This window comes from Sitophilus oryzae, unplaced genomic scaffold (genome assembly GCF_002938485.1).
Source record: "Sitophilus oryzae breed Bouriz unplaced genomic scaffold, Soryzae_2.0 scaffold_359_pilon_pilon, whole genome shotgun sequence".
NCBI lineage: Eukaryota > Metazoa > Arthropoda > Insecta > Coleoptera > Curculionidae > Sitophilus > Sitophilus oryzae.
Window position 1 is genome coordinate 3,250,699 of NW_022146928.1, and position 22,461 is coordinate 3,273,159.

Below are 22,461 nucleotides of genomic sequence, written 5' to 3' on the forward strand. Positions count from 1 at the left end.
TGAAATTTTAAAAATTATTAAAAAATTAAATTTGAAGAATGAAATAAAATATGGCATATTTGCATGCCGATTGGTGAAATGTCATATATTTATTTATTTGAAAAGCCGTATGCAAAAGGGCAGACAAAAAGATCGTGACTAAATCAGCTGCAGACAGTTATCAAAAGCGCGATATTACTCTAGCGCTTTCAGAGAACGCTCGCCGCCTCATCCATTTAAGTATAGATAAATCATATAGTATACGATTATATTATAAATATATTTTTTTATTATTTCAATAACGATTTTTTGTCTGCCCTTTTGCATACGGCTTTTTAAATTAATCAACAATAAACATGACATTCCACCAATCGACATGCATGTATGCGATGATTTTCTTTTGTCAAAATTCTATGCCTCTTTCGCGTTGTCTGCCGGCATTTCAGCCACGAGAAAAATGTCTGTCAACAATTTTACACGTTTCTTAATATTAAATAAAAAGCTATTTGGCAATTATAACTCGTGTACCTTATAATATTTTTAGTGTCAAAATTTTACCCTTTCGATTGGCCGCCCCCGCTTTAAGCCTCGGGATCGCGCTGGCAGACCAGACTATTTCACAATGGCTACACAAAGGATACTTCACACAAAAAATCAGCCATGTAACAATGATAAGGTTTTTTTTATGTAGCCAGCTCTCCGTCTATAAGTAGTTGGTAATATTATTTTAACAAAAATATTAACGTGAAAATTAAATACGTTACAGATACTAAGCACAGTATAAACAAGTTTTTTTTTCTTGTAAATAACTTTCTTATCGTTTGCATTTTATGCCCATGATGTTTGTTTAGGGCTTTTGTTCAAGTCTAAATATTGGTGCCTGCACTCATGCTTCTATCACAGCCGCGCCGCGCCGTAGGAAGGAACGATCGCATTGTGATCCGATTCAATTCGCACGATTCTTTTTTACGGCTCATCGTTCAAATCTTATGAATCCGTGCTGGTCACGATTCAATTGAACGAACAGTATTGTAAGCAATCAAGCAATTCTCACGATTCTTTTTTACGGCTCATCGTTCAAATCTTATAGATCCGTGCTGGCCCGATTCAATTGAACGAACCGTATTGTAAGCAATGAATCAATTGTCACGACTTTTTGAACGCACGATCACATTGTGACCCGATTCAATTCTCACAATTCTTTTTTGCGGCTCATCGTTCAAATGTTATGGATCCATGCTGGCCACGATTCAATTGAACGAACCAGATTGCAAGCAATGAATCGAATCTCATGATTCATTTTTAATACTCGTTCAAATAAACGACTCGTTCAATCTTTGCCCACCTCTAGTGTGTGGCAATAGATGTTAGACTCTTGCCATGGAGCAGCAGCACAACAGTATTATTAAAGTTGGTAAAATCTACACAAATAAGGGTTTTATGATGAAAATAAATTTAACAATGGAGATGTAGATATTATTTTATATTTATTTTCAAATTCATGATTTTTATCATATAACTGGGATGGATGATTATAACTTAGTTTATTGTTGGTTTAACTACGGTTCTTTTATTCTTTTACCCAAGAAACGCAAACGTCCTCTTTGGCCAATATGTTTTATTACAGAACCTACAATTCAACTAATAAAAAAACTCCATTGTTGCAGTTTGTTTTTGTTTTACAATATATAATTAATTTTCCAAAACTATTGTCTACTTTAAAAGCTGTGTATGAGATGTCTATTTATACTAAAGTATAAATATATATGTCTATTATAATATATATGTCTATTTATACTTAAGTACATTTATTTATTTGTCTGGAAGTCCCAAAATAGGTTAAAGAATAAAATGAATTTGGCTGGTGTTGAGCCCAGAGGGGGCCTAGGGCCTTTCTTTTCTTAGAAATTAAAAATAATTTCAAAAAACACATTTTTTGAATAAAACGTTTATATGAATTTCTCTATCAATAAATTTCATAGACTTGGTTATCAAACCGTGTTCCCGTAGATTACTTAAATACCTACAAATTTTCTAAAAAAATAAAAATTAACACATTTTTTGAACACAACAAAATAATATTAACTAAACAAAACTAGAAAATGTCATTTTTACTGCATCACAAGCAAATAAAAATTAATACGTAGCCAAGAGTCATAATTCAGGATTTCTCTGGGGGGTGCCCAGCAGTACCTGGGTCAGGGGGGGGCGGCACCCCTGTAATTGCGCCAAAGTTTTTTTAAGTTGACCCCGTAGTAAATCCAATTTGACTTGCCTAATATATTTACATATGTACATATACGCATAAATATTGTTTATATCTCTGCTTACGGCAAATTATTGCTAAATAGTGCGTATGTTGGACTAATTTTTCCATTTAACTTAAACTTTAAAATAGGTTAAGGAAAATGTGACAATAAGGTTTGTGTTTTAAATAATATATTATAATATATGGATATAAATTAATTTACGTAGACGCATAAAGAACAGTATATCTTCAAAATGTTTCGTCATAAGCTACGATTACTTAAATGGGAATAATTAAGTATCTTTGAATACCATGTGTGGAATTAAATAGCAATTAATACAGTTTTTTATTCATTTGGAATATTTTACAATATGTTACCATACAATAAAATATTACAAATAATAATTTAATGCCTTAAAGTAAATAGGAACTGTCAAAATAAATACATAAAATTATTTTTTAGGTACTTATTATTTTCATGGTCACATATTGACAGAAATATGATGATACTAGCGTATACCAGCGACTTCGTTCGCGTCGAATTAATTATTTTGTAATGATGATGATAAAGCAAAGCAAGAATTTCCATTAACATACGAAATGGAAGAAATTACCCAACTTTTTGGAACACCCTGTATGATTTTTTAAAAAATTTAAAAATATGTAAAAAAAAAACAAATAAATTATGCTTGTCCAAGCGTTTTCCCGAAAGACTAACCGTTTTTTAAATAACAAATATTGTAATATTTGAGGGGCGTTTTCACCCTCTTGGAATTTGAGATTAGAGAAACCCCTCCTTATCGGACCTCTACACCCCACAGTCAATCCGTTTGCCAAAAATCAGCTTTAAACGTCAAGCAGTTTAAGCAGAATCGTGATTACTCAATGGTCATATTTTATGAAACACCCTGTATAAATTTATAAAAAATCTTAAAATATGTAAAACAACAAAATAAAATATACGTGTTTAAGAGTTTTTCCGAAAAACTCACCGGTTTTCAAACCCCTTTAGAATTCGAGTTTCGAAAAATCCCTTCTTATGGAACCTCTACACCCTAAAGTGAATCTGTTTTCCAAAAATCAGCTTTCAGCGTCAAGCGCTTTAAGCAGGATCGTGATTAATCAGTGACCAGATTTTTTGAAACACCCTGTATACATTTTTAATAAATCTTAAAATATGTAAAAAAACAAAATAAAATATACGTGTTTAAGTGTTTTTTCGGAAACTTGACCGTTTTTTAAATAAAAAATATTGTAATATTTGAGGGGTGGTTTCACCCCCTTGGAACTGGAATTTCGAAAAATCCCTTCTTATTGAACCTCTACACCCTAGAATCAACCTGTATGCCAAAATTGAGCTTCCTACGTTGAGTGGTTTGAGCAGGATCATGATTAATCAGTATGTCAGTCACTTAAGGATTTTATACATTAGTATAGATTATCATCTTTCATACTTTAGTTACTCTTAAGTTTTATTTTAAGTTACTCTTAATTTTATTGTTAGATGTTAATTTAAATAATTTAAAAATTATGAAATTGTTTTAAACCGCACTTTATCTACATTAAAATAACGATAAATTGAAATTATTAAAACAGTAATAAAAGAGTATGAAATTTATACAGTGTGTCCCAGAAATAAGTGCAAATATTTTTTAACTGGTAGTATAGTTCAACCCCAGAAACAAGCCTATGAGTTTTTTTTGTGAAAAAACAAATTGAAAATTCGACATTTTTTGAATTTTTTTTTGGAATTTTTTTACTTTTTATTAAAAAAATAATTTCTTGATAATATGGCAACATAGGTAGTAGATTAAATTTACAAGAAAGAAAATCCAGAAAAGATCCAGTAATTCTCAAAATTTTAGCAAAAAATCATTTTTTCTTTGGAAATTTTGAAAGTAAAATAACTTCGTTATTTTGGGCTTATTTGAAAAACGATAAAGAGAATATATGTTTCTTTCATCTCACCACCCCTTAAAATACTTGCACTTATTTCTGGGACACCCTGTATATTAATGGATGTTTTAAGAACGTGTCTTCTTCAATAAGAATAACTAAAAAATATATTCATTATAAAATTTTCAAATAAAAAGGCAAAGTTATTCAATATTAAACATAAGAAAATATTCAAGTAAATATCTTTAAAATACTTCTTCAGACATGAATTATATTTAATTTAAAATTATCTAAATAAGATATAATAATAATAGTGTTCCATGACATTCGGATGTCTCGTATTACATAATCTTCGCCAGCCCACTTATTTTATTACTATTTTATAAATTTGCAAATACATCTGAATAAATTATTATTATTTGATCATAGCGTTCTTAATGATCTTGAGAAAAAAATTTACGACCATCACAATTTTTCGTTTTGCTAATATAATATGGTCTAGCCGAAAATTGAAGGACAACGTCTTAGATCTTCGGTCAAAGATTTTTAAACCTCAGTACAGATTTAGGTATTGCTCTAGTAAAGAGATAGAATTGCAATTTACTGTGTGTTAACTGTTTCTGTTAGATATTTGTAAGTATCTTTTGATTTACTCTTACAAGCAAATTATTATTTCCAACTTTCTAAAATATTATTTTTCGGCCTGAACCATGTCTCCTGGATATTTTGTTTTTTGAATCATGACAACGCATGCCTTGATTAATTTTTAAAAACAAACTCGACTTTTGCAATTTTTACCTCGATCGTTACTTTTTGATGTTACTCTTCATAATGACAAGGTGGATTTGGTGATTATTGTGTACGTTTGAATATGGTCCTTAGTGTCTAAAATTGTGCAAAAGTCATTGAAATTATGAATATTCGCTTGGTTCCTGAAGAAGAATGGGAAAACATAACACAATATATTTGCAGCCTCATTAAAAGTATGAACTGGCGCTATAAAGAGTTATACCAACCGGGGGAGGTAATACAAAGTATTTGAGTATTCTTTTGTTTGTTTGTACACTTAGTTATTACAGTCATTTTTTTAATATCCTTAGTTCTGTTAGTGTTATTAATATTTTTTAAAACCAAGCCTGTATCCACAGAATATCTAGCTACGTAATTATGATATAATTATGATATTGTCGCGCCATCTAATATTTTATTTGTGCAATTTTAGCTCTTTCATTTCGAGTATTTTTCTGTTGCGTAGCAAGATATTCTGTGCTGTATCGTTACTTTTTAACGTTTTTTTTAAATATTAATATAGAGTTCTAATCAGTGTTGATATGACATTAGGAATAGTCACCCAAAGCCAGCTCGTAATATTAAAAAATAACGTCATAAAGTAATGACAGTTGGAACATTTGCAAATTATTGATGTTCATTTCGCTCTTAAAAATTAACCAAGGCATTTGTTGACATGAGTTAAAAAGAAAATGCCCAGTGGACACGGTTCTTTTCGAAAAATAATGTTTTAGGAAAAGTTACTCACGAAATTATTGCACAGGGTGTTTTAAAGTTAAGGTAAAAAACATCCCATTTCTTTTCAATATTTTAATAGTTGCCTCTATGACCGGCCATGTATACTAAAATTTATTACTTGCTAATAGACATTTAAAAACCCTATAATTTTTGTATTAAACTTTTTGCAGTACCTCATATATTTTACCTAATGATCGACCGCTTTCATGCATATCAGCGTATTGAAATCCCCCCAATCAAATTTTGATTAAAATTCACAATTTTTTTAGAAACTAACAAAATTAAACGTAGAATTCGATTTTTTGTCTGTTTATAACATTGTTTTTTTTACTTATTGTTATAATGTATTTTTACCACTTACACTTACATATATCTATTTGGTGTTTGTTACACAATGTTTTGTGATACTCAACAGCAATAAATAATTACACTGTTAATTTAGTACAACAGAATTTAAACGTTACGAAAAAAAGTATTTACAAAAACTCTTAAGAGACCTTAAACTTGCAAGTTAATTATGGGCCAGTCCTTTATTGTTATTTTCGTGCACAGTTTTTTTTTGTAATAACCCTGTTTATTTGGATGTTTAATTATGTCACTTACCTATTATTACGCTTAAATGTAATTCTATGTCTAATTAAAGAACGTTTTATTATATTATAGTACTTAGTGACTTGGGCTGTCAGTACAACATTCGTTATCCTTACGTAAAGATACTCAAATACATCTGTTTGATACACACGTTTAAAGGGTAAGTATACAATTTATTGATTCGATAACTGCACTTTCTTTAGCCCATAAAAGCACATTAAAGAAATAATACTTTTACTAATGACCGTAATAATAAAGTCAAAGCTCTTTAGCCCGAGGTTAATTAACCATTAGACGTCAATCCATATTTAATGATGAAGAATACTCTACCTCGATACAAAATGTTTTTCTTTGATAGAGTTATATATTGAATCTAAATTTAAAAGACGACATTCAGAAATGTGATTTATAATTTATATTTTTGTTAATATATCTTTAAGTGTCTTTATTTTGTAGAATGTAGAATGTTTAGGAGGGGAGTTAATCACTTTTCCCTTTCTTGAGTTATAACAAGTTATAACTCATCATACACTCTCAGGGCTTTAACAAAAGCCAGTATCTGAGACGGCTTCACGAAGGCTACCACTCCATCCTCGGCATCAGCGTTAGCAAAGTTCATGGCACGAATGGCCGTCGTCTCGGCGCACTCAGTGATAAGGTGTTTTGGTGTTTCTGCATTTCCCCCACAGAATCTGTATTCGCCGTTGTTTTTCAGCTTCAGCCTACTGAGGTGTTTGTCGAGGAGACAATGTCCTGTTAGAAACCCCGTGACAATCCGAAGATTGTTTTTACTTAAATCAAGGAAAACCTTTGATTTTTCTCGGTCGTAAGTTCTGAGGAACTTTTTCGAGTGTCTTAGACCGTTGGAGGACACCCATTCCAGGTTAGGGATGGAGTCTGCCAGATTATCATATTATCACTTAACTTATCAACCTCTAGAATAGCCTATTATGCCCTTTTTGAGTCACATCTTCGTTATGCCCTTCCATTCTGGGGTACTTGCTGCGCAACAAAATTTGATCGTATTTTCAGACTTCAAAAGAGAGCAGTTCGATATTTATTAGGACTGAACAGTAGAACTCACTGCCAGAATTTCTTTAAAATTTTCAAAATACTGACTCTTCCTTCTTTATTAATTTTTGAATCCGTTTGCTTAATCCGCAAGCACATATCTGCTATTCCCGAAAGGCCATCTCATAGCTATCCACTTAGGAATGCGAAGCACGATTTTTATCTGCCAACCCCGGGCTCAGAACTAGTTAAAGGTTCAATACTGTACAATGCAAAAAAAAAATATACAATCATCTGCCTTTGAATATCAAGTCGCTTTCATTCTTTCCCGCATTTCGCAAAGCTCTGAAATCATACTTACTGGAGAGAGACTTTTTTGTTGATGTTTAATCATGAACAATTTTGAATTTTAAAATTTTGATCATCTCACACACTGGTCAAAGGTCAAGTATTTAAAATTTTATAACTCTTAAAATTATATCTATTTACTGCTTACTATTCTGCAATTGTACATGTGTGTACTTTTTGTAATTAAAATGACTTAATTTTTTTTTTGAATTGTATGATTTGTATTGTGTATTTTTTGTTGTTTGTATATATTTTTTTTGGTGCTTTTGTTTGTTTTGTGATTGCTTTGTCGATGAAACTGTTTTGGCTTTTTGCACAATAAAGCGTTGTTTGTTGTTGTTGTTGTTGTTGTTGTTGTTGTTGATTCTTCAGTTCCGCTTTCAGTTGATTCCTCCCGCTTGGAAAACAGGACGATTCTGGTCCAGTTAGTGGAGTGTTCGCTCCTTTTCTAGCTAGAAAAGGAGCTAGCTTTTCTAGCTAGATCATTTGCTTTTTCATTGCCTTCTATCCCTTGGTGAGCAGGCACCCAGAGTAGGAGGACCAACACTAAAAATATTTGCACTTATTTAGGACTCGCCTTGTATATAAAACCAAAATTTATAATAAGTTAATAGTAATAGTAAATAATAGTAGTTTCTTCTTTCAAACCAATTTTTAAAGCTTAACTGTTTTTTAGGATGACAATGTCTAATTTATCACAACTACTCCAAGTAACAGACAGTGAAAAACAAGCAATTCTCAAACACTATAATCTTGCTGAAGAGGAATTTGAAGAAAATGTAAAATATCTTAAAGATTGGCTTGCCCAATCTAGCCATCTTCCACAAGTCAGTGGTAGGTTTAATATTAAATGTTAAAATCCATATTTTATTTCCATAAAATGTTTTAGATGATAATATACTAAGACTATGTTTGCTCAACAGCAAAATGAGCTTGGAAAAAGCGAAACATTCATTAGAGGCCTATTTCAGAATGAGGGCAGTTTATTCTGACGAATATTTTGCCAGCATGCTGCCAAATACTGATAGATACAGGGAAGCAAAAAAGCTAGTGTAATGTATCCATATTATTGTATTCGCAAAACATTTTCCGATGCACATCATCAGTTATATCGACATTGACACTAAAGTCTATAAACCTGTCTAAATGAAATATTGACAAAAATGTATGTTGTTGTATAATATAAGATACCGAGCAGCTCTTCATTTTACTTTATAGGGCAAATGATTGCAACAGATATTTTATTTAGATTAAAGCTGCAAAAATTAGTTTTAACCGAATTTTATTATCGCTATGTTGGACACATTGCGCCGTGTTCAGCAGTGCTGTCCTTTATTATTTGACAATAATTATCCTAGTGTCAGTCATTATTTTGTATAATAGCGTGTTGTTGTTGAATCTTTGTGAGTAATTCCCGTTTTTTTGCCTATTCATTAGTCTTTTTTTTAATTGCACTTTTAAGCACAAACAGTTATTTTATGAACAAAATTTTTGAGTTTTTGTATTGTATTTCTTGTAATTTGTGTGTTGGAAATATGCCGAAGCATTTAAACAGTCCAAGCAAAGAACTTGTAGCTCTCGTCTCTGATTTTATAAAACTATTTTGAACTAGTACGTGACAATAAAGATCCTTTATTACCCTTGACTGCAGTCAGAGAAGTAAGTTTGATTGATAAGCACATTATACCTATACCAAACTATACCAAAGTTAGTTTTTATTAAATTCTGTGATTATTAGTTTGTGCATTAATAGCACCCTGTTACTTGTTATTACCACTTTTGTAAGATGTACATCAATAAATAAATAACCCATAGTAACACTTATAATAATCTTCATAATGGACTAGTTTTTGCCAATATGTAATAAGTAAAATAAGCTATAAAACAAATAAATCAATTAATCACTAAAATATTACTTATTAAATTAAAAATAAAACGTAAAACGCTTTAAAAAATGATATAATAAATATGCTCTTTGTCAATTTTAAATTAAGATTTATCTAATAAATCCATCACAATCTGGCAGCGCTGTCGCCATGGCTTGTCACTCAAAGTTGATCACGTGCATCGGAAATTGTTTTGCGATTACCATATGTTTATAACTTTAATAGAAAACCATGTTTAAATATTACTCTCAACCCACCTTAGTTTAGATGTATCTTACTCTAAACTATCCTATCGAAAAGCGTAATAATAACATGGTTAAATTGGGACAAAGTTGTGCTTGAGATGTTTACCAAGATGCCATCAAAAAAGTTTCAAAAATTTCAAGTATCACTGAGTTATTTGGAAAAAAAGGATTTTTTTGAAAAATCAATTTTATTTTTTGGTTTGTGGTTACTTTTTAGAAAATCCAAAAAATAATTGCACATTATTAGTATTTTTAGATTTTCAAATTAACTGATAATTTGTGCGATACATAGGCCAACTTTTTTTTGTTTTTTTTTATTTCGGGCACCTAAATACAATTTATTTAAACTAATTTCAAGTCCGGCTTTGGTTTTATAAAATATTTAATCAATTCGTCGCAACAATATTGATGAACTTTAAAACTTAACAATGATGTGTGGTAAAACATTGAACGCAAAAAAAATCAAATACAACGAAAAAATAATAGAAATATAATAGAAATATAAACAATCAAATAATTTCCCTAAAAGAGCGATTGGAAATGGTAGAGCAGTATAATGGACAGCGATGTTCCTGGTGACAAAGGGATATTTTCTTTTGGAGGGCAATGAGGGCATTACTTGACGTCATTTATCAAAGTGAAATCAATACACCTCCACATTTACAACAAGGAGTACACAATGCACATTCGGAAGTATAAGAAGATCTTTTGTAAGGGCTATACTCTATACATAAGATTGAACGAAAAATAAATTTGTACATTAGGGCGAGTGGTAATCTTTTCGAACATGTAGAACATTAGAAACTAGTTAGTAGAAGTTAATTTATTTGTAATACTTAATTACAATTAATATTATACATATTATTAGATCGTACATTGAGATTTCAAATTTATAATACAAATAGTTAAAAATAATATCTTTAAAATACTGACCTGGATATTATATATTTATTTGATCTTTCAATTGGCTCGATTTTCCTTATTCGATGTTAATCAGTGCTCATCAATATTGTTACGATGAATATAATGAATTTAAATAATTAAAAAAACATAAACGGCCTTGAAATTAGTTTAAATAGGGTAGTTATATTAGGTTAGGGTGCCCGGTGGCGTAGAGGTACAGGCTCTCGTCTACCAATCTCAAGGTGTGGGTTCGATTCCCACACCCGGCATTTCATCAGCCGACTATTTTTATTACAATAAAAATAGTTTGGGTACCTAGGTCGACTCAGCCTTAAATGAGTACTTGGGATTCACAATCCTGAGGTAATAATAGGCAGTTGAAGCGTAGTGCTGGCCACATTACCTTCCTTGTATACCGAACGGCTCTAGTATAGCAAGCTGTACCTTGCTACTCACTCCCAAGGCGTTAAAAGTTATATACGGGAGCTATTAGTATTATTATTATATTAGGTTAGGAAAAGAAAATAAAATATTAAGTGTGGCATATCGTTATACTCAGGAGACTGAATTCTTTCAAAACCTGAAATAAAAAATGCAGGTCCGTATTTAAAAAAATATTATTATAAGTTAGCCCATGTATCTCAGAAACTATTAGCTAAATTGAAAATATAAAAATACGATCTGATAGCCCTGATAAAATGGCTATGAGAAAGTGCAATTATTAGTTTTTCGATTTTCTAAAAAGTAACGACAGGAAAAAATAAAATTTATTTTCCAGAAATTCTATTTTTTTAACTCAGCAATCCTTGAAATTTTTGAAACTTTTTTGATAGCATATTGGCAAACCACCCACGGCGCAAATTGTCCCAAAAAATCATGTTCGTATCTATTACGGTTACCGATATATCAATGCTCGTATCCCGAATTTGTAGCACCCTGTATTATTTATACCTCTATATTATTGAGTACTCTTAGTTCAACTAACAATTCAAAAAAGAAATTTCAAACTAATCTGAAGTAAAAATATAATTTAAAAATGTTGTAAACTTTTAATAAAGTATTAATAATAATAAAATTATTTTAGGACGACTGTAATAATGCCCAAGCTTACACCAGACCTATGTCGAATAACGATTTTTAAATTTGAGGATCCAAACGGAGAAGCCACTGACGCTTACATATATCAAATGATTGCTCTGATGATGGCGGAAATCAGAATATCGCACGACTATTTCTTATCGAACAAATTCATTTTCGACTACAGCAATTGTGGATGGAAAAATATAATTAAGTTCACACCCGCAGTAAACCAGAAACTTATTGATATATTGGTATGTTATAAATAAACAATGGTGAAAGTTCTTGTAGACTCGGACCAAAAGTGTACTTGGACCAAGTACATTAGGATTTTGCCATATAACTGTACTTATAATAAAGCTGCGCGCGTCTCACTTGTACGTTGCTTGTGGATAGAAAGTTACAATTTATTTAAACACAATTTATTTACACTAAGTAACAAACAATAACGATTAAAAAACTTAAAGAACTATATACAAACTATTTATAACTATTTATCTAGAAAGAATTTATTTTGAATTTAGCGTGTTAACTGTACTCGTCTATTTATTTCTGTCCTCTTCAGGCCCCGGCCGTCGGCGTTTATACCCACAGCTAAAAAGTTCTCGAATAATCCATAGCTCATTAGGTGCATAGAGAAGGTTTCGAATGTTCTCGTATGTACTCCTCCATTCCAGTGGAGCTCGATGGTTCTCGAATGTTCGAATGAATCATTACGCCGGCTCCACACATTGGCGCCAATGTTGGGACCAACCTTTGCCTCAACTTGACTATGTTCGTGGTGCATTTTAATATAGTGCCAATATAGTGGCACCAAGCCCATTCCTTTGTACACCGGACCAACTTCAACTTCAATATGTCTGGGCGTGAAACAGAAATTGCGTTGTGTGTTGTGTGCATTTGCAGTGATGACTGTAAACAACTATATTTTAAATTTAATTCTGCAAAAAATTCATCATTGTTGTAGACTACTCCTAAAAAACTATCCATCAGATTATATGCAAATCAATTAGTTGTGTACAGCATATCCGTCGATGCATCGGAACGATTAGATTCATTTATTTTTCTACTGTGTAGTCTATAAGTAGACATCAATGATTCTCTTTTTTTAGTTCGGCAATTGCAAATTGACAGTCCATGGCAACCTGTATACGATCCCATGCATCTATCACGGCATTCCGATTTTTGTGTTGGAAATTCCGGGGATTCCATAGCAATGGTTTCGCTTGATAGGCCTCAATAAATTTTAAAATTAGTTCATTTGTCCAACACGAAGCTATTTTTGTGACAGCTCGATTGACATGCTTACGCTTTAACTTCCAAATTAAGACTGAATATCCAAACAATGTGTGGTCAGCAACACGAGCGACGATGCGAATTTCTTTGATCTTTTTGAAAAATGCCGACATGCGACGAGTTACTCCCAACACGAGCGCCAACGTCTTCCAATGTTGGCGCCAACTTCAATTCATACATCCACACATTAGACGAACGCTATTGGCCCCAACATTGGCGCCAATGTGTGGAGCCGGCGCGGCCTTACGGTGTCTATTCTTTAATGCGATATTAAGATCATATGGGGGCGGAACATTTTAGCTAGTTAGGTTATGCCGAGTCCACACGGGTCCGCAACAGTATTGGCTGTTTTATAAAAATCGAGTTGCATAAAAAATTACAGCAAATACAATTTAGATCAGAATTCAAAAAAATATCAGGAACCCTCTCGTTTTACAAACTTTAGATCAATTAATTTATAACAGGGGGTTAGAATATTTTGCAATGTTTTTATATTTTATTATACCATTTTATTCTTTTTATATATTTGTAAATATAAATAATACAAATACAAAAAAATAGGCAGGCTTCAATTCATCATTACTCTTTGTTATCTATTTCCTTCAGTCAAAAGAATAGATATAAAATGGTAAGAATTTTGAGCAATAATGAAATAGGAATTCAATGCTTGTCTTGTTAGATTTATTTGTAGATATTACACTTATTACACTTTGTTACAGAATTCCTCCACTATAAAAAGTTGTAAGATCTCATGTAAAACCAAGTCAGTTTGTTTTATTTAATCTCTCATAAGGGACCTATTCAACAATTTTGATATAAATTGTTAGTATCAATATTAGTCATCTTTATTTCTATAATAATCATAATGACCTGGCAACTGCATGCACGGCACCATAATTATAAAAAAGAATTATCTACTATTTCGATTACTAAGTAAATCTAATAAACGATGCACTTAAGAATAAAGTTTTTTTAATTACTATAGAATATCATATCGTGCAATTGCCAAGTCATTATAATTATTATAGAAATAAAGATGACTAATATTGATACTAACAATTTATATCAAAATTGTTGAATAGGTGCTTAAAGAGAGACTAAATAAAATAAACTGAGTTGGTTTTACATGAGATCTCACAACTTTTTATAGCGGAGGAATTGTGTTGCGAGACTTTATTGCATTGCGAGACTTTTTTGACTATAATTCATAAACTTTGAATTATCGCATAATTAATTAAGTCAGATAATATCAATTGAATTAATTCTAGTTTTCTAACGACTTGTGTTTCCGACTTTCGGTATAACTCAAATATCAACTTTAAAAATATTCAATTCATAATTTGCTTATTAATAATGCTTATTCAAAATTATTTTTTTGTCAATTTTACACATATTTTATTTTTTATCTCGAAAACTATAAGAGATAAATCCTCGAATTATTGTTTAAGATATGTATTTAATATTTTTCAATCAGAATATAAACGAAAATAAAATAAAAAAAATTATGCCCCGATGGCCTCCCGAGTTCGGCCTTCGAACTAGCGGAATACTTTGGCGCCGCGCCGCGCTATCAAGCCTTTGTTGAAATATGCTCAAGCCTAGCATTTAACATATTAAACTAAAAAAATAAATAGGGACTTCATTACAAGTTAAAGTCTGATTAGAAAAACATCATAATCCTTGGATTATCGTTGGTGTATTGATATATAAATAAAATCAGAAGAGACCGTTCCGATTAATTCTAGTTTTCTATCTTTTTCTCGAGTGGAAAGCCAGTTACTTGTAGCGGCTAGACAGCTAACTTTTAATCCATCAGGATATTTCGAGAATTTTCATTTTTTCCTTTGGTTATAAGCTTCAAGCTACCTAAAATTCTAAATTTGGAGTTGGTGACACATCTAGAAGTACATTAGAATTTTGATGATCTGTCAGTGAGTCAATGTCGAAATTAAAGAAATTTGACAAGCGATAATTCATAAACTATGAGGAACAAATTACTAGATATTTTGGTAACCTAGCCAGCTATAGTATGTCTTCAAGTGTAGTGAAAATGAATATTCTTGCTTTATCTACAACGAAGTTACAGGGTGGTCAAAAGTGCCGCTAATACTTTCGAGAAAAGGATGGTACCGCTGTGCTCGACTTGGCGATCGAGATTATTGAATCTTGGGTTCACTGAAACTGTCTTCTAAAATGTCCTTGAAAAACTGTGAAAATTCTTACATTTTTTTACATTTTTGACAATCAAGTAATAACTTTTAATATAACGTAAACTTCCTCCTCATTTTAATAGAGTTATAAACCGCAAATAAGTCATTTTTAAGTACATAGAAAATACTAAATCATATTTTTATAGGTGTCGAAATAATAAATGTTAAGTTAATATTTATTTTGCAAATTGTTTCTATAGTTTTGCGGTTATAAGAGATAATATTATATATTTTATTGTTTTCAGCTTTCAATAAATTTGAGGATCGATTCTATACACTTCGTAAATATCACAAATTTGATTGAACAAATAATGAAAATACTGAAGGGTCTCCTACCGACAAAGATATATAATAAGGTAATTTTAATAAATATTATTTTACAGTTGTAGTACTGATCTTATTTTTTAGATACATACACATAAGACTTTCGAATCCCTTCATGAACAAATGCCTCCCGAATTTCTCCCATCTGATTATGGTGGTACTCAAAAATCACTAAAAGATCTTTATGGTAAGACTGATTCTTTAAAGTAGAACCTATACATTAATTTTAAAAGTGGTGTTTGGTTTTGTTGCTATTGGTCAAAAATGTATATGTTACGGTTAAAATCCGATGTCCGGTTAATGTTAACCTGGTTGACAGGTTAATGTTTGGGTTTGGTTTTGTTTTTGGTTGTCTGCACTGGTGTATACGGTTGCGAGTTGTTGAGGGCTAGGCCGTTTAATCTCTTTCTTCTTTTCTAAATGTCAAAGTTAGATCTTGGAAGTTAGCAACTCATTGAAAGCAGGAATTATAAAATACGATCCTTCTTGGGCTGCTACAATCCTCCTTTATCCTGCTTCAAATCCCAACCCAGTACTACCAACAATCCCAATACCATTACTACCAATTTCGAGCTATAGTTACTTTTATTTTGGTTGCTAACTTCCCAGTTGGCAACACATAAGAAGCAGAATCGCCAAAACTGTTTTCAGCTTGCGCTGTCATATACCCCTGTTGCATCCTGCTCTAAATTTCATCCAAGCAACACTTGCTGTTTTTAAGATACAGCAAGTTTATGTCTGATTGGTGACGTCACACATAGCAACCCAATAAAAGCAGGATGGCTGAAACGAGTTCCTGCTTTGGCTGCTATAGTATTGCCTTATCCTGCTTCAAACCCTATACCAGCCACTCTTGCCGTTATTGAAATACATACATACATAATACATATATTGCAAATTAAATAAAAGCTTTTAAAAACATTTTTAAAAGCAAGCTTTTATTTAAATGCTCTAAAAAGAAGAAAGAAAATAATTTTCTGTAACACTTTTACTATCAACTTATAATCTCATTACACAATTTATATGATATAAAAGCTTGTTGCTGACTTACGCTAGGGCACGGAACAAAACGTAAAAAATAAAAGTTTAAGGCTAGATTGACCGTCAAAAATACTTAGTTTCTTAAAAAAAACACACAAAATAACACAAATCACACTTGTGAGAACTATGAATTCAATTTCGTAGTAGAAAACTGGAAAATTTGAGGTTATGGTTCGCGGGTACGTTAATGCGCTTCCGGATGTCACACTAAAAACTCTAAAGTTACTCCTGAAAACACTGAACCTGCCTTATTTTGTTCAACTGTTCGGAATAATTATTTATGGCTTGAAAGCTTATACATATTTTAGGCAAATAAAGCAAAAAAATAGCAGCCTAAGCTGAACCTTATCAAATTAAAATAATCATACTTAATGTGTTAATCTGCGACTGATTACCAGGAATTGATTTGTTCTATTTCAAAAACGACAAGAATGGCTGGTATGGGGCTTGAAGCAGGATAAGGCAGGATTATAACAGCCAAAGCAGGAACTTGTTTCAGCCATCCTGCTTTTATTGTGTTGCTATGTGTGACGTCACCAATCAGACTTAAGCTTGCTGTATCTTAAAAATAGCAAGTGTTGCTGGAATGAAATTTAGAGCAGGATGCAACAGGGGTATAGCAGCGCAAGCAGAAACCAGTTTTGGCGATCCTGCTTCTCATGTGTTGCCAACTGGGAAGTTAGCAACCAAAATAAAAGTAACTATAGCTCGAAATTGGTAGGTGTGGCTGGGCTGGGATTTGAAGCAGGATAAAGCAGGATTGTAGCAGCCCAAGCAAGATCGTATTTTATAATTTCTGCTTTCAATGAGTTGCTAACTTCCCCGATCTATCAAAGTTACTCATCCGTATAAAGATTGTGACTTAAAAAAGCTCTACACGTAACGATTTCTGAAAGATTTGAACTTCAACTATCGATCTCATTTCTTTGTAAAATAAAACAAATTACTTTGAAATTAAAATGATAGTCTTATCTATCTCTCTATAGTTCTACCACTACTGTGACATCAGTAAGCATATAATAGTTTGGATTTTATTATTTAGATTAGTGTACATTTTCAATAGCAATTAAGCTTTATAATAGAAATTATATTGTTTAACATTGTTACCAATTCCTAACAAAGACCCAAGCTACACGAACGTATTTTTATATTCTATAGGGACTTCCAAAAACGTTGCCGCATCTTTACATTCATAATAATCCTTACGACCGCAATAGGCCTTGTTCGCAAAATCAATTTCTATACCCATTTCGACAAGTTTAGAGGTCAAGTAAGCGGCTAGGGATCCATTCTAGGCCAGACCCTTTTTGTCATTTTATTTTTCGACGACCTTTTGTGTGCGATACCGTTTTTAATATTTTATTAGTTTGGGTACGTTCGGAAAAATAAAGAAAAGATGCGACAAGGTTAAGTGTTACAATGGGATTTAATAAGATATTTAGGCGTTGCTAAAAGAATATAGATAGAACATGTTTTATTTAAACTGAATCCAAAGGTAATTATTCAGAGAATGTATGTTAGGGTCTTAGGGTCTTATAATCAGGTCTATTGTGTCCCCCTTTCTTGAATTATAACTCATCCTACAGTGTCAGGGCTTTGGCAAAAGCTAGTCTCTAAGAGATTTTAGGTTAGGTTGCTGAGGTTTTGGATTCTGTTCGATCCCTCACTCGGATGCCTTGGACCCATAGCTATACAAATGTATTATTGTACCAAACCTTCCTCTCATTATTTCTTTGCGTTAAAGCATTTCCAGCTTTTTGCAAAAATTCTTCTTGATGTAGCTGATGTTGATTTCCTGCTGCTTCCTCTAGTCCCTCCAAAAAACCTTGTCCTAAAATTTTAAAGCATCGGTATTCCAGTGCTGGACAGTGGCACAGCAGATGTTTTATGGTTTCTTCTTCCTCTCCCCATTCTCTGGTTGGAAATCTTCCATCTCGCGAAGTTTACCCCCGTAAGGCAGTTTCCATTAATGACACCTACAATTATGCGTACTTCTTTTTTTCGATGAGGGGGGAAAAAATCTTCCATAAGACACCCATAGTTGGGTAGTGCCGGATTCCTACCGGCTAAAAAAAACCTCCTCGTTCAAGTAAGCACACCACGCCGGAACCGCTTACGCATTACTTCGACGTGAGGGGCTGTCTACGCCATGTGGCGTTGTTCCTCTTCTTTTTTACTTAGTATATTATTTATGCATTTGTTTACTGTTTCCCATAATAACTCACCTCCCTCAAGGCTTCTCATCAAGTTCGTTTCAGTGAAAACTAGTCCACTCTCCTTCTTAAAATTATCTCTCTCATCGCTCCATCTGGGACAATAGAATACATGTTCAACATCGTCTATTTCACCACAAAATAAACATGACTCAGAGTTTGCCCGCCGCATCTTATAGAGGTATTTTCGGAAGCACCCGTGTCCAGACAGCATTTGTGTCAGGTGGTATCCCACTTTACCATATGTCTGTCAATCCATTTTTCGATGTTGGGTATAAGTCTCAAGGTCCATCTTCCATGCTTTCCTTTATCCCACTGATCCTGCCACTTCTCCATTACAATTTTCCTGGCTATTTGTTTGAGCTCTCCCTTGTATCTATCCGCTCGTTCATGAGCTAATAAGTGGATAGGAGGGATGCCCGCAATGACACCAATTGCCTCAGTAGATACAGTTCTGTAAGCGCTACAAACTCTAATACATAATTTGCGCTGCAGAGCTGTTATCTTTCGCTTTGTTTTTATTTTTTCCATTGTCTTACACCATACCGGAGCTGCATATAACAATTGGGAATGTATTACGCTAACAAGAATTCTACGCTTTGATGACCTAGGGCCCCCTATGTTCGGCATTAGTTTTGATAATGCAGCTAGAGTTTTTTTCCGCTTTAGTGATCGTCTGGGTAACATGTTCACAGAATGTTGTTTTACTATCTAACCAGACTCCGAGGTATTTTACAGCATTCTTAGGTACGATCAATGTTCCCTCAACATCAAAAAGGATTGGCGCCAGTTTTCGTTTGGTGGTTAGAATTACCGCCTCTGTCTTTTGTGGTGCTAGCTGTAGATCCTTTTGTGCCGGAAGTATTTCTTCGCTATCAGTAATCACTACCATGGCTACATCATCCGCGAAGCCAATGAGAGTAATACCCTCTGGCATATCCAATTTCAACAGGGAATTGTACAAAATATTCCACAATGTGGGACCAAGAATAGATCCCTGCGGAACTCCGGAATTTATTCTTACCAATTTCGTTCTCTCTTCAGTTTCTAATAAGATTTTTCTGTCGGACAGATAAGAACTTATTATATTTATTAGGCTATTTTTAACGCCCCTCTCTCTCAATTCTTCCAAGATTTGCTGCCATGACGCGCTATTAAAAGCATTCCTAACATCCAGTGTTATCAGTGCACACAACCTGCGGTTGCGATGACTAAATGCTGCTGCTTTTTTAGTTAAATTAATAACCTACATTAAATATACAATTATGCGTACTATGTTCTTTTTGTGCTCTAGTAGTTGTTTTGTCTTGTTGCTATCTACCACTGGCCACAGTCTACGAGCTGTAGCGCAGTCCTCACGGTGTTGCCGCGTCTCTTGCTTCTTGGGCTTGGTGATAGCTTCTATAGCTTCCTTCAGTGTATTAATCGTCAGAAGTGGTGGGTCAACTGCCACGGCCTCTCCCCTGGCTTCCTCTTTAACGAGTCTTTTCGCTTCTTGATTGCCCACCACATTGCTGAGGTCTGACACTCCGGGGGCACCGAGTGACCCCGCCTTGACCCAACTACAGTGCTTCTCGTCAGTCACAGTTTTCGATCTCACTGATTGCATGGTGATGCTTCTTAAAGCGCCCAAGCTGTCAGAGTATTTCGCGATATCTCCTATTGATCTATCAGTGATTTTCTCTCGTATACAACTGGCCACTTCTTTTATAGCGTAAACCTCTGCTTGTAGAACATTACAGCCATCTGATAGCCTTAAAGATCGTCGGATGTCTAGTTTCTCTGAGAAAATGTCTGTGTAGACTGCTATCTCTTGAGTGTTCACTACTCGGTTGCTTTTTCATTCTTCCCTTATCGGGATGCGAATCCTTATCTTTTCTCCAAAATCATGTTTGGTGAGCATATAGTCCGTTTTCTGGTCTAGCATTAATGTGAAAAAGAATACAAAGAATTAACACACCTATTTAATAACTATACATTTTGTTGCAGATGAATGGTGTAAACATCTAGAGGAATCGGAAGATCTATTCAAAAAACTTTTAAGTGTAAAATCTACTCAAAAATATGAAACTGAAAAGGATAAGGTGGAGATGTTCGGATTGGGAGTGGATGGATCATTCAAGAAATTATGTATTGATTAGTTTCGATATATTTGAAATATCCATTAATCTTAAGTTGTATAATAATTTATAATAATTTTTTTACGAATTATTTTCTTTATGTTTCCTTTAAAACATAAACTACTTGACATATTGTCTGGGGTAAAATTATTTTTATAAGAAATATATATTATATTTTGAAATAATGCATATAATTTATTTGTTATCACACTATAGTATTATTATATCAAATATTATAAGCAAATTATCATTTTCAGCATATTCAACCATTTCCAATTATGGTGTAGCCTCTCTCACATATCTCTAATTAACAGGTTACTAATATAAATTTAGTAAATTAGTAATATTAGTAGAAACACATAAACAATATATCATTAGATGCAGCAACTATTGTATTATACATTAAAAAAAAGATTAGGTATAATGCACGCAAAAAATATTTCTAAAGCATTGTAGGAATTGAATAATTACATTATTTTAACTTTTTCATACAACTCTAAATTTTAAATTATAATATAATACATAAAAATATTGACGCCGGGAGGCACGTATAGGCGCCCATACTAAAATATGTTAATAAAAAGTTGGTAGGCAGTTCTTTTAGTTTCAAAGTAAAGGAATTTTTCCAATTTTGGTCCGCGGTTATTTCCCCTATCCGCCACCTGGGGTCGCGTCCGATGGGAGTTTGGAGTTCTCCACACGGATTTTCTCAAAAACGGACTACGGAAACACGGAATATCTCAAAAACTGCGACTTTGACTGATTTTTATGTTATTACAAATTTTGTTGCAAATATTATTCCTAATCTTAAATTGAAAACCACGTTTCGCTAGCTACTGTAATTTTGGAGTTTTTTAAATTTTTAACCCCCTCCCATACCCTCTTACCAACCCCCCACCAAAAACTAATGGCCAGAAAAATGGCATCCCGGGTGCCACAGTATTTTTGTGCCAAATTTGGTTAAAATCGGTTTAGCGGTTTTTGAATTATCGTGTTCGTCAGACAGACAGACACCATGAGAAAATATTTTGTATTTAGATCATTTATGACCCAGTCATTTATGACCCAGACAAGACAAAACAACATGGAGAGCGATAAATGCGATATCATAATGTCACCATACTCAAAATAGAATAATAGGAAGGAGGAGGAGGATGACCCAAATAACTCATTTTGAGTGAAATTAAAAAAAACTTTTTTTTGCCGATCTTAATAGCCTACCATACCTGTTGGTATGGTCGGCTAAAAAGGAAGTATGAAGTAAGAGAGGACTGAAAACGTATATGATAATAATATAATTTTAAATTAAAGAATATAAACATTATTTAAAAAAGGCGATTTTCGGAAATCTCAGATTTGTCAGCATTCATAGGACACTGAATACAGAGGAGATTTTAAGAGTGCACAAATTGTAATGGAACAATCGATAGTCTTTATACACCCAGTCAAATTAGTTAAAAAAGGCCTATCGGTGGAAAAAAATCCCACAGTTTTGAAAATAGTTTTACGATTCCTCTAGAATTGGGCTGATATGTGTCAAAAGTCT

The 22,461-nt window shown here is 32.9% G+C and overlaps 1 protein-coding gene across 1 annotated transcript in view; it reads left to right on the plus strand.

Annotated features, from left to right (window-relative positions):
* LOC115885009 overlaps positions 1-21,096 on the plus strand; it is a 43,132-nt gene extending 22,036 nt beyond the window's left edge. The window contains exons 7-14 of the mRNA XM_030903751.1: positions 2,378-2,400; positions 6,294-6,401; positions 8,277-8,434; positions 8,490-8,652; positions 11,719-11,965; positions 15,463-15,573; positions 15,626-15,728; positions 20,785-21,096. Coding sequence (XP_030759611.1) covers positions 2,378-2,400; positions 6,294-6,401; positions 8,277-8,434; positions 8,490-8,652; positions 11,719-11,965; positions 15,463-15,573; positions 15,626-15,728; positions 20,785-20,936 — 1,065 coding nt within the window. The 3' untranslated portion in view covers positions 20,937-21,096. The remainder of the gene's footprint in view (positions 1-2,377; positions 2,401-6,293; positions 6,402-8,276; positions 8,435-8,489; positions 8,653-11,718; positions 11,966-15,462; positions 15,574-15,625; positions 15,729-20,784) is intronic.
* The last annotated feature ends 1,365 nt before the right edge of the window (positions 21,097-22,461 follow it).